This window comes from Lynx rufus, unplaced genomic scaffold, assembly GCF_022079265.1.
Source record: "Lynx rufus isolate CCGP_SWC_20201006 ecotype Redwood Valley unplaced genomic scaffold, mLynRuf1.p SCAF_2, whole genome shotgun sequence".
NCBI lineage: Eukaryota > Metazoa > Chordata > Mammalia > Carnivora > Felidae > Lynx > Lynx rufus.
Genome location: NW_025814834.1, coordinates 62,684,266 through 62,704,162, shown reverse-complemented (window position 1 = coordinate 62,704,162; position 19,897 = coordinate 62,684,266). Strand labels below are relative to the sequence as shown.

General features: G+C 40.9%; 1 protein-coding gene across 1 annotated transcript in view; it reads left to right on the top strand.

The window, feature by feature from the left end:
• Positions 1-19,897, top strand: part of MYO3B (myosin IIIB) — a 406,696-nt gene that overhangs the window by 130,927 nt on the left and 255,872 nt on the right. Inside the window, exon 8 of the mRNA XM_047084875.1 lies at positions 8,113-8,178. Within this exon, the coding sequence (XP_046940831.1) occupies positions 8,113-8,178 (66 nt within the window). The remainder of the gene's footprint in view (positions 1-8,112; positions 8,179-19,897) is intronic.

The window sequence follows — 19,897 nt, the reverse complement described above, 5'->3', positions numbered from 1 at the left end:
CAAGCTTCATGTTGCCTCACTGTCTTTGGAATTCCTTTCTTGTGTGGATTTCCCATGCGTATGCTATTAAATTTGACTTTCCCCTATTAATCTGTCTCATGTCAATTGGATTCCAAGTCCAGCTAGAAGGACTTCTGCCCTGACACTATGTTCCTACATTGGGGAATTTTCTACATTAAAATGGAGCCATGTATTACAAGTAAATATAAAAATGTTCAAGTCATTGATTTTGAATGGATAAGATGTGACTTAGGGAGAAAAGCAACTTTGGCTGGAGCCAGGTGGTGATACTTAGGGACGAGCTGCAGGCACACACCGAACCATTCAACCTCATAAATGAATCTAAATCTCTCAATTGTAGATCAGGATGGCACCTCTGTTGCTGTGGTTAATACTCTCAGAACAGTTAATTGTGCTCAATGTCTTAGTTTATTGCTTTTATGAATAAATAAACAGGATACCATTTGAACAGACTCCCAAGAGTTTATTTAACTGCATGGTAATGATTTATTTATTAGTTATCATACTTCAGTCTTGAGGTCTTCCACTCTATATCTATTCCTTAATACCCTCTTCCTTAATACCCTTCTCATCTTACCATCTGGTGTGTATACCCTGTTTAGGACCTGCCTTAAAGTTCACAACTTCCAGGAAGCTTTTCTTAATTAACTCAGTGTCATTGAGAATTTTTTTACTCAGCAGGTCTTTGGTGAGTGTGCTTTAGGGTTTGGGGACTTCATTTTGCACCTTCTAAAAGTATTGCTTGCTAATTGTTTTTCTGTCATTTTTTCCATATATGTTCTCTTAATTCATCTTCCAATGTAATGGACTCTTCATGAGATAAAAATAAAGAAGACAGTGATGAGTATTGACATTGAAATAGAACTATCTTTTTAAAACCTAACAGTTCCACTTTCTGTTAGATGTTTTCAAGAAAATGTCTTAAACCCACCATGCATATGTGTATAATGGTCCTGATACCAGATAATGTCTATAATGCAGTTTTAATCATGATTTATTTCCTCCTTTGGTCAAATATGTTCAGGGATCTGGGGGCATTCCGGCTTCAAAAGCAGAGAGATGAGGCTTATATTAAATCCAACCCAAATCACCACCCAAAGGGACTCTCTGTTCCTCAAACCCTGCTTGTGTGTAAAATATAGTTAGAATTTGCTTACATCCAAAGGTGCTGTTTCGCTTTGTCTAATTTTATGCTACTTTGGGGAGCAAATCATATTTTGTCCTGGCATCATTTCTTGGCTTACTTACAGTAGATGTATGTTTGTGTGCATTCATTCATGTAGTCATTCATTCAGCAAAAGTTTATGGAGTGCTGCTGTGCTGGGTACTGAAGATGCACATGAAGCATAAATAGGAGCAGTCCAGGTAGACAAATTGGGGATAGCACTCTAAACGGAAGGTCTAGCATATGCAAAGGCCCTGAGGCATGAAATAATAGGACCTGCTTTAGGAGCTACAAGTACTGTGCAATACACTACTGCATCATCAGGTGCACATGAGATGAGATTGGGTAGATAGACAGGCAGGGCCATTTGTATATCATGCAGAAGGGTTGAGTTGTTTTTTTTTTTTTTTTTAATCATGCTGGCAGTGTAGATCTACTGAAAAATTTTGAGCAAGAAAATAACAAGGTCAGATTTGTATGTTATAAAGAAATTCTAGCTGCCAAGTGCAAGATGGATTAGAGAGAGATGAGGATAGAGGGAGGGAGAAAAAGGAGGAGGCTACTGGAATAGTCTGGGTGTGAGATGATAAGTGACTGAACTAGGACATGAAAGAGGAGATGAGGTGATTAGAAAGGAATTTAGGGAGTAGAATTGATAGGACTTGGTGCTCAATTGATGTATTAGTTTTCTATTGCTGTCATAACAGATTACCACAAATGTAGCAGCTTAATGTAGCACAAATTTATTGCCTTCTAGTTCTATAGATTAGAAATATGACATGGGGGGCGCCTGGGTGGCTCAGTCGGTAAGGTATCCGACTTCAGCCCAGGTCATGATCTCACAGTTTGTGAGCTTGAGCCCCGCGTCAGGCTCTGTGCTGACAGCTTGAAGCCTGGAAGCCTGCTTCGGATTCTGTGTCTCCCTCTCTCCCTCTCTGCCCCTCCCCAGCTCATGCTCGCACTCTGTCTCTGTCAAAAATAAATAAACTTAAAAAAAAATATGACATGGATCTCATTGAGCTAAAATCAGGGTGTTGGCAAGGCTACACCCCTTTCTGGAGGCTTTAGGAGAAAATCGGTTTCCTTGTTCATTCTGGTTATTAGCAGAATTCAGTTCCTTGTATTTGTAGAACTGAAGTCCCGTTTGCTTGCTGGGTATCAGCAGAGGCCCATTCCCATCTTTTGGAGGCCGCATGCATTCTTGGGCACCTGACACCCTTTCCCTGCCTTCAAAGACAGCAGTGGCAAGTAGAGTCCCTTTCGTATTTCGTATCTCTCCTGCCTCTTCTTGTGCCTCTCTTTTCTGCTTTAAAACGCTAGAGATTAAATTGAGCCCATGCAGATAATCCGAGGTAACCCTTCATGTCCTTAGCCTTAATCACATTAGCAAAGTCCCTTTTGCCATGGAAGGTAGGTATCGTGTTCATGGAGTACGAACCTATGAACACAGTCCACATAGTATGTGGCCTTCTTTGGGGGAGTCATTATTTTGCCTTCTCCAACTGGATGTAGGGTTATGGGAGAGGATAGAACCCAAGTTTCTGACTTCAGCAACCAAGAGGAATTTAGATTTGGGGGAAGAAGGTAAGTTTGGTTTTGAACATGCTGACTTTAGGATGCCCCTGTGATATTAAAATGGAGCATCTAGTGAATATTTGGATGCACCAGCCAAAAAGTAGAGGAGAAATCAAGGTAGGAGATAGAGATTAGAGAACTGTTGACCTCTAGTGAGCCATCAGTGAATGTGTAGGATGGGAAGAGAATAGGGCTAAGAACAGAATTCTAGGGCCAATAATATTCTAGGTGCACCAGAGAGAGAAGCACTCACAAAAGGAACTCAAGAATAGCCTCTGGAGTCTCAGTTTCTTGTAACACTTTCCTTCCTTCCTCCTCTACCTGGCCTGTTTTCTCCTCATTCCCTGGTTTTCTGCCTACTTGTAGTATCTGCTTCCTAAAACTTGAGCTTGCACATTGTTCTCCATGGCCTCTCCCATCTGTCATCACAGATCTCTTAGCTTCAGCTCTCATTACTAGGCTGCTTCATTCTCTTGTTTGTGTTTATTTTTTTAGTTCAAGGTGGGGGGGAAACCCTAAAGAGAATCAGATTGACCCATATTATCATTTTGCATCATGCTATGGCAGAGGCCACCAGTTTAAATTAGGATTGGCTATCCAGAGGTCAGGTCCCCATCCTAGTCAGCTGCTTCTCTGTTTCAGGAATGAATTCAGTTGGACTATTCAGAAAGCCTCTTCCCACAGAGGCTTTGTGAGAAGAAGGTTAACTTGATCTCCATTGTATTTGCTGGATCCAGGATTATAGTGTCAAAAATGGGTATATAGGGGCGCCTGGGTGGCGCAGTCGGTTAAGCGTCCGACTTCAGCCAGGTCACGATCTCGCGGTCCGTGAGTTCGAGCCCCGCGTCGGGCTCTGGGCTGATGGCTCAGAGCCTGGAGCCTGTTTCCGATTCTGTGTCTCCCTCTCTCTCTGCCCCTCCCTCGTTCATGCTCTGTCTCTCTCTGTCCCAAAAATAAAATAAAAAAACGTTGAAAAAAAAAATTAAAAAAAAAATGGGTATATAATAGGTTCGGGACTCTTTACCATCACCCCATTTGCTTCTAGCTTCATGTAGCCTTAATGCTCTCTGTACGCAGTAAATCATCTTTATAGAAATTGAATTTGTGGTCCAAATCACAGGAGTAAAATCCAAGCAGGCAAAACTTAGTTCAACTACAGTTTTCTCCTGCTATCCAAAAGTAGAAACCTTTCTTAAGCCAAAAATAGTGTAAAGTGAAGAAGCAATTGCCATTAGTTTATAAAGAAAAATTTTTGAGCATTCCCAGACCCAAGATAACCCCTTTTAGGCTTTTCTGATGCCTTAGGACACATGTTGCTAATGGATACACAAAATACATTGAGATAAAGTACAGATACTCACAAACACAGTTCAAAGCTATGGCAGCTTGTTGCTGAGAGGCTGAATGTAGTTCCTGGGGAAGGAGCTTCATGGGGCCTCTCCGGCTGCTTGGGGTATGCCCCAATAATGGCTTGCTGCAAAACAAACACTGAACACTGAGTTCACTTTTTACCTTTTTCACGGAAGCAAAACGTATGTTTATAAACATTATCCAAATTAGAGCTGGTCATTTAGATTCACAGTCCTTCTAGTCACTCACCATTCATACATTCTCTAGGCTCTTACTATCCATACACATACGTGAGCGATGACTCTCCCATCACACTGAACATGAAGCATCTCATCTCCTTTCAGAAAGAGATCCTCTGGGCAGGGTTGCAGCTTGCATCTATGGTATTGACAGGAGCCAAAAAGGGACCATTGTTACCACTTGGTCCTCCTCCTGGATAGCAAGAGGACTGGAATTTGTATTTCCAGTGCAAACAAAGTACCACAAAGCCTTCAAATTCCTTATAGATTTCATTATACACAGATAATAATCTTTCACAAGATCTCTATTTACTGAACCTAAGTATGATGGATCGACTCCAGGAAAGGCAGGGCACCTACCTACAAGGTCAGATGAGCTCTGAAACCAAATTCCTATGAAGCCAAGCTTCAGAGAAGATGTTTCCTTGTATGGGGTTCATGTGAGGTGAGCAGGGATTGGTGATGGCCTGGGTGAGAGGTGATCTCTTGCTACTCTCCTCTGTGCCCTGCAGAGGTTTAGGCCAACTCATAAACCATAGCCCTGGCCTGTAGTTCCTACTGATAGCTGGAATGAAAACAGGAGAGTGCAGTGTTTTCTACACAAGAGTGGACATTCACCATCCATTTCTCCAGTGGACTCTTGCTGGGTCATTCTTTAATTGCAGCAGAGGGCTGTGCCTTCATGCTCAGCTGGCCAATGTTGAGCCTACTAGAACTGTTTTAATCAAGTCTGTTTATTCTGTCTACAAGTGACTTCTTGGTCATGGTTAACTGCTTTAGGGGTGAATTAAGTTCTATTAGGCAGTAAATTGCTTAAGCAGCTCTTGTCTATGGAACTGATCTCAGTGAGAGCAGAATGAGCAGAAAACCTAAGAAGAGCAATGGAAGTTCAAGATCTCAAAAGGGCGCTAGAGATGATGTGGGATAACCTCACCAAGAGATGCTACACTGAGGCTGACAGCTGGGGCCTCAAACAGCTGGAGCCAGTAAGAAGAGGTCAGCCAAATTAGCATTGAAGCAGAAGTTATATGATGGTGCTTTTGTTATTTAAAAAATATAAGGGAAAGATAAGGGCAAATATTGTTGAATAAAATGAATGCGATAGAGGCAGCCTCCAAAATAACTGAAGGGCAACCTTCAGCTACTTACTCTTTCTCTGTGGTCACACAGATAATTTTCCTTTGGGTCTTTGAATCAGAAGATCTGAAGGATGATTAAATTCTTATGCAGAACAGGGAAATCATATGCTTCCTCTCTTATCATTCTTCCTTCCCTCATGCTCTCTCTTCAGATCCAAAAGAATCATATAGTCTAGTCTCAAAAAATTACTCATGTTCTTTGAACCTGCCAGACTCTTTTACACTTCTGTGACTTGGTACATGTTGTTTCCTAAGCCTGTAGTGGCTTCCCTTTCCTTGTCTATCTTGAAAATTCCAACCTAATCATCAGGGGCCAGCATAAGTTCATCTTCTTTAGAAAGTCTTCTGGGACTCACCACATTGGGTCAGTTGTTCCTTAATTGTGCTCCCACATATCTTTGTGTGTGTATTTTTCTATCATTTGTCAACTTATGTTATAATCATGTGATAGGATAATACTCTGAAATATTACTGGCTCATTTAGGATTAATTGCATTATAACAATGGCTTTAAACAGGTGGAAGTTTACTTCTCTGTCCTGTTAAGAAATACTAAGGGGAAGCAGTCTAGAGCTAGTACAGCAGCTTTGCATTGTCATCATGAATCCAGTTTCCTATCTATCTTCTTTGCCATACTCAGCTTATAGCTCTCATTTTCAAGTTTACCTCACATCCAAAATGGCTGCTCAAGCTCCAGCCATCACAACCATACTTCAGGAAGTAGCAAGAAGGAAGAAGGAAGAAGGAAGATGTCCTGTCTCCCCTCTTTTAAGGTTTCCTGGAAACACTGTAGAACAGTTTTAGTTATATATAATTGGCCTGAACTCAGTCACATGGACACACATATAGCTGCAAGAAACTCAGGAAAATGTATCTTTATGTGGCAGCATTGTGTCAGAATAAAAATTGTACTCAAGGAAATGAGAGAAGAATGGGTATTGAGAGGCATTTTGCAATCACATTATCTAATGCATTTTTTTTTTTTCGAGACAGAGAGAGACAGAGCATGAATGGGGAAGGGGCAGAGAGAGAGGGAGACACAGAATCAGAAGCAGGCTCCAGGCTCTGAGCCATCAGCCCAGAGCCCGACGCAGAGCTTGAACTCACGGACCGCGAGATTGTGACCTGAGCTGAAGTCGGATGCTTAACCGACTGAGCCGCCCAGGCACCCCTCTAATGCATTTTTTTTTTTTTTTAATTTTGTCATTCTTGCTGCTTCTCATTCCTCTACCTATTGAAGCTAAGCAGCCTGTGGTTTTAGGAAGCGGTTAGAGCCCAGGTGAAAACACATATAATGGGTTTAAGGTATACAGTCGTAATTCAAATATGCAGAAATGTAAACTTTCTCCATTTGCTGAACTTGATTTGCCCAGAAGCCCCTACTTCCATTTATGACTAGAAAAAAAATCTTACCAATTAAAGGTAATGTCACTTCTATTTTAAAATGTAATCTCTTTGGGGACTCTTGATGACAGAACAAACTGAGGATTGATGAAGGGAGTTGAGTGGGGGAGATGGGCTAAATGGGTGAGGAGGGCACTTTGTTATGATGAGCCCTGGGTGTTATATGTAAGTGATGAATCACTAAAAATCACTAAATTCTACTCCTGAAACCAATGCTACACTATATTTTAATTAACTAGAACTTAAATAAAAATTTGAAAAAAGAAATCTCTTTGGATAAATATTCAGCCAAATGCAGGGCTCTTACCGTCCCTTTATTCTACCTTCTTACCAAGAAGTGGTCTGGTTACCAGAATCTTTCTGCATCTCTCTAGTTCTCTTGGACCTCCAATACGTAGTTATATTAGATGTCTGTCACACTCTGTACGCAGGGACCCCATGGGTCTGGAGCACTGTCTTAGCTGTTTCGCTTTCCCCAGTGCCTGTTGCAGAAGTTGACATACAGGCAATAGTTAAAAATTTGATGAATTTGAGTGTATTTTAAACGCATCACATAATTAATTCAAATGGTAGCATAATGATCTGAAAATCCTTGTAAAATTTCTCTAAAGCCCCTAGCACTAGGTTTATAGCATTCTTTCTTTAAAAAAAAATTTTTTTTAATGTTTATTTATTTTTGAGACAGAGGGAGACAGAGCACGAGTGGGGGAGGGGCAGAGAGAGAGGGAGACACAGAATCTGAAACAGGCTCCAGGCTCTGAGCTGTCAGCACAGAGCCTTATGCGGGTCCCACGAACCGTGAGATCGTGACCTGAGCCGAAGTCGGACGCTTAACCAACTGAGCCACCCAGGCGCCCCTATAGCATTCTTTCTTATGGCATTAATAATACTCGGCTCTCAGTGATGGTGGTTGTGTGCTCGCCCTTCATTAGTGTCTGCTCCCTGAGGAATGTTCCCGATCTGTGTAACTCTCACAGGTCCTGCAGAAAACCATGGGCATTGTAGGCCTTGAGTCAATGAAAATGAAGGACTACATGAATAGGGGCTGGCACTTTATAATTTACCACTAATGAATGACTCCCACCTGGGAAGAAACAGATTGGATTTTATCAGAGCTATTTAGAACAATATCAGTAAAGACAAGTTGATGTTTTGCCTTTAACTAAACACTTTTTTTTTGGTAAAAATAAATAAATAAATAAATTGCTTTTGTTTTTCAGAAATCCTCCACCTACTTTACTTCATCCAGAAAAATGGTGTGAGGAATTCAACCACTTTATTTCACAGTGAGTATTTCTTCCACTAAAAATTGCTTATCCAGCAAGGCCTTGAACAGTGATTGGAAATCCAAGCTGTGGAATTTACTTGGCGCTAGAAGTTGTTATGCCTTTTAGCACATTACGACACAGAATTTGTTCCAGTGAATGATGGAAGATGCCTCTGCAGAATTTGAAACATAAGGAGTTCCATTTGACTTTTGGCTATAATCAGTCCTTCTGATCATGTGGATCACATTTATCTGAGAATCTACTCTGTCCTGGAGCAAATGTTGCCAGTGGTCTTTTTAATAAGGGAGGAGACTCAACGTCTAAAACTGTGATGCCCAGGGTGCCTGGGTGGCTCAGTAGGTTAAGCATCCGACTCTTGATTTTGGCTCAGATCATGATACCACAGTCTTGAGATTGAGACCCGCATTGGGCTCTGCGCTGGGCATGGAGCCTGCTTAAGATTCTCATTTCCCCTTCCCCTTGGCCCCTCCCTGCCCATGTGTGTGTTTTCTCTCTCTCTCTCTCTCTCTCTCTCTCTCTCAGTCTCAATAAATAAATAAACAAACTGTGATGCCCACACTAGTCCTAGAGAAGAGACAGAAGATGGCAGTGTTCAACAGAAGTCTTGCAGCTTGGAAGTTGGACTTTGCTCTAGGATCTGTGGTATGAGAACACAGCCCCGGTTCCCAGGATGATTGAGTAGGCAGAGTAGGATCTCAGGCTTGAGGCACTAAAGTGAACAGCCCCAGCCAAGGGCTCAAGGTGGGGAGAACAAGATAAAAATCCATGTGATGGATGGTGTACCTGATGGGAGCTGTGTTACCAGGAGCTAGGCAAGATAGAAAGGGACTAAGACAGGAGCAGAACCACCAATAATACCATTAGGATGGTGACTCCGTGCTGGGAACATGAGCTTTTGGCCTGGCCCCTGGGAAAGGACCACACTGCTTCCAGATCTGGGGAAGATACTCACTTTGCTGGAAGGGACTATATGACCCCAGGCTCAAGGCCTGGTGAACTGTGGGGTCTAGACCAGGCATTACAAGGAAGGCATAGGAACTGGGAAGAAATGTGCTCAGTGTCTAGGAGATCAAACCAGGTGTTCAGAGGTCATGGAAGAGAAAAGAAGTGCCCAAAATAGCTAGTAACCAGGAAGTAGCGAATGGTCAACACAAAATTTTCTAACTTCTATCTGTGTGCATGCTTAGCTTCAACAAAGAGGCAGGACAATGAAGAAAACTGGGTCCCTTCATCATCTTCCCTACTCAGTCACAATACAGATCAATAATTCCTTATCCACAATTCTAAAATCCAAAGAGCTCTAAAAAATGGAAGTTATTTTTGTACTTGACTCATTTAGCTACAAGTCCTGACCTTATGTGATCTGACTTGGTGGCAACACATGACCTAAACTGAAATGAAGCTATTTATAGTCATTATTTATCTCACTCAGTGTGAATATTCATGTGAATTGCTGCAGATATATTAATGTGTTTGATTACAGTGTGCTGCCCCAGATCCTGCTGGGGAATGTTACATAACATACAGTAAATGCACTGGTTTACTTTTCTAAAATTTGATAAAATTCTGAATTCTAAAGCCTATTTGACTCCAAGGGTTAGTAGAAAGAGCTGTGAACCTATATTTAATTTTTGTTTCACATGCAGCCTAGTTCAAGGTTCTTGAAATTGTTTGCTTGTCCAGCCCCTCCTGGATTTGTGCTGTCTTCGTCAGGAGAGAAGAACAGTAATGTACTCTCAAGAACTCTACCAAGCAAGGCTGTTTTGGAATGTGACCATATAGTTCAAGGCTAGAGCATTTCCTCGCCCCTCCAGCCCCCACTCTGATGCTTCTGCAAAGCCTGCAGGATGCAGAAGCAGCCACAACTTAAGGGTGGCAATGTCAGGCAATGGTGAGAAGAACAACAGATAGAGCAGGAGGGATGATACTCATGTAGGAGCAGAGGAAGAGGCACTCCCTGGAATTTGGGAGCCAAAGGAGGAGGTCAAGGGAACTGGAGAACTAAAGACACCTTGGTGTCTGGGGGCACATTTCAGATCACCCCAGGGAGAAAAATCCAAGGGCTATGGTTCCAGTGATTTTTGCTAGCAAGGCTGGATTTAAAAAAATTTCCTTTTCATTCCATTGCTGCATACAGATTCCCTTGATTGACCTTCTCAAAGCTGTTGGCCTAGAAAAATCCATTACATATTCACAAAAATGCCTTCCTATACCAAGCTCTTGTGATGCCTCTAAAATGTGACTTGACTCACCAAATTTTTATATTCTGTATATTTTTTCAAGAGTGTATTTGTGTTCTTTTAACATTTTTTAAATTAAATTTTTTTTTTGGTTATTTTTGAGAGACAGTGGGAGCAGGGCAGGGGCAGAGAGAGAGGAAGACACAGAATTCGAAGCAGGCTCCAGGCTCTGAGCTGTCAGCACAGAGCCTCATGCAGGGCTCGAAATCATTAGCCATGATATCATGACCTGAGCTGAAGTCGGACGCTTAACCGACTGAGCCACCCAGGCGCCCTGTATTTGTGTTCTTAAACCAAGCACGGTATTGCTTAGATGGATTTGGGAATAGAGGTACATAATTTATGATGAGGTTGGAACTTTCAGGGTTAAACAGTATAGAAATCCCTCCCTACTACTGATTTTTCTCTATGGCAGATCCTATTACACCATTTAAGTGTAATTTAAGTCCACTTAAGTCTGCTTACATTTTCCCCAACTCTGAGATTTCTTGATGCACTCGTTCTGATTTGCTTTAGACTTAGAAGGGTCTTGATACTGGAATGGAGAACAGAACACAAAAACCGGTGCCTTTAATATGCATACTATAAGGCACAAAGAAAAATATCTTGTTGAAACCACAGGAGAGGGAGAGTCTGAGAAGGTTCTAATGAACCAATGAAGGTAAATAGAAATTAAGTGATTGTGTCCTTTACTACTAATTTAAGATATGGAAAAATGTCATCAGTCTTCTCTTTATTTAATGAGTTGTCCTTAGTGGTTTTATTAGTGAAAATACTATATATTATAGTTGTTCATAGATTCTTTCCTGACTTGAGCCACCAATCCTGCTTTCCTCATAACATCTTAGATTCCTCAACCATGAATTCTTTTTTTTTTTACAAGATTGTTAGAAAGATGAGTCTCAAGATTAGAGGCTAATTATTCTATTTTATATATTTAGGTAGAAACCTGCCCACTATTCCCAAATAATAACCTTTGGTTTCATAGGTGAGCCTGCATACCATAGACTGCCATTACTCAGCCTACCAAATGCAATTTGTCTTTACTATTTCATTCTGTTTATTCAGATCTCTAATGAAATACAAACAGTGACACTCACTGAGTTAGAAATGTCTGTTTAGAGAGCCTTGGTTTGCTTTTATACTTATCTTGCCCATATTGGAGGAGAATGATAGATGATTAAGACTTTCAGAGTATATTAGTGGGAGTGGGGTGGAGAAGATGATTTTCTCATAATTTTAGGAAAGGTGTTTTTAGCTTGAATTATTCAGTTAATTGCTTCAATTCCCATTGTAGAATGAACAATGCATTGTATTAAAGTAAATAAATGAATTCTTTCTGAAGAGCAAAGAGGACTAGAATTCTTTCACAGCTTTAAAACTTTTAATACCCTATCATCATGTGGCTACTAAACCATAGCAGAGGTGATTCAGTAATTTTGATCTTTCTTGGTCCATGTTTGTCTCCACTTACCAAAGAACCTATATGGCTTCTCATTGATTGCTGCAGTGGTCTGAAGGGATTAGTCTGGCTGTAGCTAGTGATTATAGCTTGTGTAGACAGGGGACAGGGTGTGTGTATGTGTGTGTGTGTGGGGGGGGGCGAAGGGAATGAGAGAGGGAACGAATGTGCATGAGGTAGCAGGGGAGGGGCAGGGACAGCATGAGTCCTGGGATGTGGCTTGGTGTTTTTCAGGTTTCCAGCCTTAATTTGGAGATGCTAGGAGAGATTTAAGAAAGTCTGAATCCTATTAGTAAACATGTATTGAAGTTAAAAGAAAAGAAATGTCAGTTTGGTTGTGAACCTTTGGTTGTTAGTGATAATTGACTAATTTATATGAGTTAGTTATGCATTTATCAAAGCTTGACTCCTGACAGCTTAGTTAAGATAAATTAAACATGATGCTCACATAAATTCTACACTGCTTTTTATCCATATGATAGGACCCTGTCTGATGTTTTTTGTCACCTCTGTAATGTGTGGCTGGCTTTGTAGAGATTTCATTATCAGCCCTTTCCCCTATGGCTAAAGCTATTTGCATAACAAGTTTATCTGGTTCAAATTTCAGCCAGACTTCTGCTTTGTCAGGAGGCTCCTTTCAGAAGTAGCCTTGTGACCAGATAACAATAATTTTCCTTTGCCGACTTCACCTTCATCCTGAAGGATGTCTTCCCCACCCCCCCTCACCCCCCCAGTTCAAACTAATTTCAGGTCTTTGGACCAAACTATAATACTTTCCCAGTTATTGGCTAATTAGGTATCTGTGAACTATGCTTTTTCATGTTGCCTCTAAAACTTTCGGGGTTTTATTAGGAATTAATTTTAGGAAGTTATCATCAGTGGCTCTTGAGCTGATTGGTGAGACAATAAAGAAGGATTTCTCCCAGGCAAGGGCAAATCTACCAGGAGAACGTTGGCTGCTCAGCTTAGGCTTTAGTGATGACCTGAGCTATATGGCCTGCCACACACACTGCTTTCTTGGGTTGGCTGGCTTGAGAGGCTAAGCATATAGGTCTGTTTTCCAAAGTGGGCTTTGTGGCTGAGCCTTGCCATTTAGCCATGAAATGTAGAGGCAGCCTTTCCTATCCCTCCAAATGACATTCAATGGCTACAAGCAGTTGTACTGCATGTTAACAAGGTGAGATCACTCTGAGCTACAGAACTGCGAAAACGAATGGGTATTTGCATAAATTCATTCTTTAAAAATTGAAACTCAGAACTGGAACATTGGCTTTTCTCTAGGCCTAAACCATTTTGGGGCGGTTGCTTCCTTGGCATTGATTGTTTCCTTGAAGGCAAACATTCTTAGCTCTTTGCCATCCTGCGTTTTGTGGCAGCTTAATTCCACGTGGTTTTTATAATGTCAGTGAACATTATAAAATGTCCTAACTCAGTGATTGATTAAGCTCCACAAATACTCTTGGCTTGTTAAGTCTTGTTAGATTCTCAGGTGGCCATGCAAAGGGTTAATATTTCCTGGAAGAGAAGGATACAATAGCCTCTATTTACATTACTTCACAAATTGGTAATATTAATTAAAATGAGCAGTGGTATCTCTAGTGACAGACTCTCCATTTTAGATTTATTTAGCCAATGATTAGCTGTTATGGCTTCTTGAATTAATTAGCATCTCTTGAGCTACAGGGAATTAGTGAATTAATAAAAACTCCTGAAGAAGCTCAAAATTAAAAAAAATTCTAGTTTAAAACCCCCCAAATTCTTCTCTCTCCTCTTAACATATATTGATCAATATACTTACAAATGCAACCCAACTTCTTTTTCATTTTGAAAAATTTGGATTCTTTCCTCCTCATAAAAAGGATAAATAAAGCTATGTGTTTCAAGGTTATATCTCCCTGAAGAGGGTCTAATTTAGATTACCTAATAGATCATCTAAAGAAACCAAGGGCCCAATTTGATCTCACTTAGACCCTACTTATAAACTCAGCCAATGAAATATGATTTTCTCATGATGTAAATCAAGAAGTGGTTCATTGTAATTTGAAGTTTGAAATATGGTACAGCGTCCACAGATATTTGGAATATACTGTTATTGTAAGAACCTTGGCAGTGAAGGTTTTAGCCTGATCTAAAAGAAGCAAAAGGCACAGTAAGGTGGATAGACCATTCTCTAGGCAGCATATTCTATTGATTTCCCAACAAATGCTGGGTTTGGATCTTGTGAGAAACCAAACCTTTAGCATATGTCCTAGAGTTCACACTAGTGCTTTGTAGCATATTATGTTAGGTGACTTTTAGTTAAGGTTAGCCTAGATGATGTTCTGTTTACCCCATACTGGTTTTTCTTTTTTTAAATTTGTACTTGAATTTCATAATATAAATCAAAGTGCATCTGCAGTTGAAGTAAACAGAAGTAATGGTGAGCACATGGTGTGTGGGGGACAGGGGTAGGAGAAGTGGGGACATGGCTCATAGCTCTGCCCACAGTCTGTTCCCCTCCATCACTCCCCAGAGTGCCACCTGGTTCATCAAGAAGAGCAGTGTGTGCATTCAGCTGTGTCACTTGCTAGCTGTGCAACTTGGGGGAAGATATTTAACCTCTCTGACCTTTGGTCCTCATTTGTCAAGCTGAGGCAGACGACCTGCCTCATAGATTTACTGTAAGGATTAAATTATATATGTGTCTGTAGAACCTGGCAAACAACTCTGACTCATGCCAGGCTCTGTTCTCTACATGTCCTATAATTCAGGTAGTTCTCATAGTTCTCCATTCCCTTCTCAACAACAACAGTACCACCCCTCAAACTCAACCTAAGAGAATCTGCTCCAGCAGGGGTCAAAACAGAAGCAGTGGATGGAATGCAGACTTACCTTCACTTCTTTGCCTCACAAACAACCCTACCTCCCACACCTATCCCAGGGCACATCTTGTCCAGACCCAGTGCCTCTGTCTTTGCTGTCAGCCAGCCAGAAGTTTCTTCATGGGGAAGGAGCAGTGGGACATGAAATGGATGGCTGGACCCTGAGAGGTAGAACCCACAATGCTTGGCAACTATTAATGGGAGAAGACAGGTGCTACAGGAAAGGATGAGTTAAACATGAGGATTCCAGTATTTTCAGCATGAGAAAGGGTCTTTTTAGAGAATACACATTGGAGAGATAAAGAGCATTAGACCTGAAGTCAGGTTGTATTCTAACATTTCCACTTAGATTCTTGACCTTGACCAAATTACTTCATCTTTCTGAACCTCAGTTTCCTAATCTGTAAAATGGGAATACTAATATTTATATGATAACCATTTGGGATTAAGATCAATTCTGCTGTGATAGAAAATCCCAACTAACAGTGACTTTAATAAGGTAGATTTTTATTTATTTCTTACATGAAATAAGCCGGAAGTTAGTCCACATAGGTACCACTAATCCAGCAGGGCATCTGGCAGCCACCTAGGCTCCTGCCCTCATGCTGCCCCATTAAGTGTGATTTCCACTTCCAAGGGTACCTCATGAGCCAAGATGGCTGCTATAGCTCCAACATTGACCTACTTATTATAGCCAGCTGGAAGGAGAGAGAAATGAAATTTTGCTTACTTTAAGAAAACTTTTGACCATTTCATGGAGCATATCATTAGCTACAACTCAATCACATGGCTACAACTAGCTACAAAGGAAGCTAAGAATGTAGTCTTCTAATAGGGCAGCCCTGGGCCCAGGATAGTACCAGAACAATATCCTTAAGTAGAGTGGACAGTGTACAGACAGGTTGCAGTCTGAAATCATGCTACCTTATAGAGTGTTGTAAGAATTAAGTGAGATACAGACTGAGAATTCAACAATTGTGAGAAATATTTTAACTCCATAGTGGTACCATCAAAAGAGGTGTGAGAGTCAGGAAGGAGAGCCAATAGCATCCATAGGATGATAAGTCACAATGGAAGTGGATCATGAGGAGGGGCATTCATGATCCTCACTGAGGCTGATCTAGGGCCTCAGCGGGATGGGGAAAGTAAGGACAAGTAGACAGCTTGGAGGGGCCAGGTTGACACCCTTCCTGGATCTTCTCTCTCTCTCTCTCTTTCTCTCTCTCTCTCTCTTTTAAATTTATTTATTTATTTTTGAGAGAGAGAAAGAGACAGAGAGAGAGAACAAGCTGGGGGAAAGGCAGAGGAAGAGAGAGAGAGAATCCCAAGCAGGCTCCCTGCCCAATGCAGAACCCAATGCAGGGCTCAATCCCATGACCCTAGGATCATGACCTGAGCTGAAATCAAGAGTCAGATACTCAACTGACTGAGCCACCCAGGCGCCTCCTGGATTTTCTCTTAAGAGCTGTGATGTTCTTCTGGTACAGTGTGAAGTTCCCGGCTTCCTGCCTGATCCTCTACTCCCTGGCTACTGTAGTTTCCACTGTGGAATTTCCACAGGCTCTAGTGCAGAAGGAAATCTGGCTCTAGGTCAGTAAGAATTTTAATTAAAAATGGAAATGAAGGCTCATGTCACTAGTACTACATTATTACAGGCCACTGATGATTTCTGGCAGGGATAAAAATAACAGACATAGCCTGTTGGCACTAATGAGGAAAGGGCTGATTCGTTTTTTTAAATAGATTCGAAATTTATAAGAGTGATATTAAATATAATGAGTAATCATAGATTCTCTTGATCTTCCATCTCCTTTTGGATATGTGTGCAGCTTCCAGCCAACCTTCTAGTATTATAATTTGGAACCTCCTAAGGAAATAAGGAACCTCATCAAATACATGACATAGGTATCATACCAGGCTAATGAGTGGGGGAAAATCCCATAATTGGTTTCTGAAATTTTTTTTAATGTTTATTTTTGAGAGAGAGAGAGAGAGAGAGAGAGACACAGCATGAGTGGGGGAGGGGCAGAAAGAGAGGGAGACACAGAATCTGAAACAGACTCCAGGCTCTGAGCTGTCAGCACAGAGCCCGATGCAGGGCTTGAACTCACAAACTGTGAGATCATGACCTGAGCCGAAGCTGGGCGCCTAACGGACTGAGCCACCCAAGCGCCCCCCATAATTGGTTTCTAATATGAAGGACTATTGAATGTTTCTGAAAGAAGAATTTTATTTAAAAAGCTATTATTTTAGTGAATAATAGAAATTCTTGCCTTTAAGAGAAGCCCAAAGCTTAAATCCTTAGGTTCAAGCAGTGTTTCTCATGCTTGTACAGAATGCTTGGCTTTGATCAACCCATGTTATGGTTTGAATTATGTCTCCTAAAACTTCATACATAGAAGTCCTAACCCCCAATATCCCATAATATGATCTTATTTGGAATTAGAGCCATTGCAGATGTAATTAGTTAGAATGAGATCATACTGGAGTAGGGTGGACCCCTAAACCAGTATAACTGGTGTCTTTATAAAAAGGGGAAATTTGTACACAGATATGCACACAGAGAGAATGCCTTATGCAGCTCTAAGCCAGGAAACAATTAAAATTAGGAGAGAGGCCTGGAACAGATCCTTTGTTAGCACCTTTGAGGGAGCATTGCCCTACCAGCCTTGAGTCTTGATCTCAGACATCCAGCCTCCAGGGCTGTGGGACAATAAGTATCTCTTGTTAAGCCACTCAGTTTGTGTTACCTTGTCACAGCAGCCCTAGGAAACTAATACAGTCCATGACTTGGTTGGTATATGACCTTAACTCATTTAATCTCTCCAAGCCTCTACTTCCTTAGCTGTGGGTGAGGATAGCAGTGTCCACCTGTCTACCAGTGAGAATCAAATGTAAAAAAAAAAATTATAAGTTTATTTTGAGAGAGACAGAGACAGCATGAGTGGGAGAGGGACAGAGACAGAGGGGGAGAGAGAGAGAGAAACCCAAGCACAGAGCCTGATATGGGGCTTGAACTCACAAAACCGTGAGATCATGACCTGAGCTGAAACCAAGAGTTGGATGCATAACTGACTGAGCCACCCAGGTGCCCCAAAATATTTAATTCAGTAGAACATCGTCACAAAGTCAAGTATTAGTATTATATCATAAGGCCATAGTGTTTTCTTCCTTATTTGCTTCCTTCCTTGTTTCCTTCCTTCTTCCCTTTTATTTTTTTAGAAATATGTCTCAGATACTAAGGGTTTGTGTTAAATTCTTCCCAAGCTTACTGCCCAATTGTAGAAGAGGGGTATTTCTGTCATTACCAATATTTTCTGACTTTACTGAGGACTTCAAGAATCAAATACATATTCTGTGCTAAGATGTCTTGGTCATATGTGTCTGTCTGAGAGGAATAAACTACATACAAAGAGATGGCAAATTGGTGTCATCTCATATCCCAGGATGGTCCACCTGATTGCTAGGACGCTATATTAGAAGGATTCTGCATCTGTGTCCAGGATAGAGGATCATGATCACTTAGAGATATTTTCTATGACCCTGAACTGGATATCTGTATAAAGGTAGCATATACTTTTGTGGACCTATAGTTCATTTTTCTTTTTAATTATAGCCAAGTTCTATGTTATGCGAAAATCGTTGTTCATGGCAAAGCTCATTTAGCCAAAGAAAGCTCACATTCAACCAAATCAAGTACAGCCTAGAAGATACCCGAGAGTTAAAATAAAAGTAGTTGAATAAATCTGGGGTTATCTGTGTGAGGAGTACAGATAATATTAGTGGTAAGATTTATTTAAAGCATGCAATGTGTCAGACACAGTGAAATGCACTTTACATGCATTATTTCAGTGAATCCTAACCCCTGCCATATGAGACAGGTTAATACTGGGAAAGTGAACCTCTTAGAAGGTAAGTGACTGTCCTGATGTCTCACAACTGGAAACTGACAGAGCTAGGATTCAAATCAAGGTCTGTATCATAGTTCAGTACCCAAGGTCATGTTGCTGTATGGTGTGTGCATGTGTGTGTGTGTGCATATGTTTAGGTGAAATTCACATAAACATTGACCATTTTAAAGGGAACCATTAAAGGAAATGTGTGATTCAGCACATTCACAGTTTTTTACAACCACCACTGTCTAGTTCCAAAACAGAGAATGTGTCTTTTTTGCTTTTATCCCCAATATGTGGCACATTGCTAGCACATGGCAGGAGCTCAGTAAATGTCAGTTCCTTTTGAAGAACTAAAAATTGCAGAGAGGAGGTGATACCTTCAAAAGCATACACAGCAATATGATGGACTTGAGTTAGAAATTGAATATTAGGACTCATGGTCTTTATAAATCTCTCCTAATTGAAAACATAATATTAAGGAAAAGAATATGAGGCAAAAAAAAAAAAAAGGTCAAATGCACTCCCCCAACATACTTGCCCAAAGCAAAAATAAAAGTTTAAGCATCAGACACATGATAAGTTTGTTAAAAGTGGATTATGTAGACATGGTTAACTATGGGTTCTTCTTTGGTTGCTTTGAATACATGAAAATGATGTCAAAATAAATCATCCCTGGCAGTCTCAGTGATTATATTCCTTTCCAACAGATTCTGCCTATTGTGCTTCATTTCGTACCCCCCTTCCCCATATCCCCCTGCCACATCACTTTTCCTGTTTTCCACCACCACCTACTCTATCTCCTGGTTCAGAATTCCAGGGAAAGGTTGAAGAGAAGTCATTTCTGAACCCAGGATTAAGATAAACACCTATGTCTTCATGGCTCATGATGTTTCAGGACCATGGTCAGTGACATGACATTCTACAGTTTGACAATTTCCTTCTGAGGTAAACATTGGCCTGCCAAGGCTGCCTTAGGGGAATACGCAGGTGTGAGGGGTGAGAATCAAGATGTGGGGGGAGTTTGACACCTATGACGTAGACTTTGCTTCCTCTATAAAATAAGAGCAAGGGCACATCTCACAGCTGCTAATCTTGGCCATATACATTATTAATACATTCTTTGCACCAGTAGATATTAATTACCAAAGGAAAACAACTTAGGGTGGTGGAAAGCAGAAGAAATTATTGGGTAACTTTGAATTTGAAGGATTTTTGCCTTTAGATGTTTCCAGGCAAGAATATCTGTCAAAGGGGATC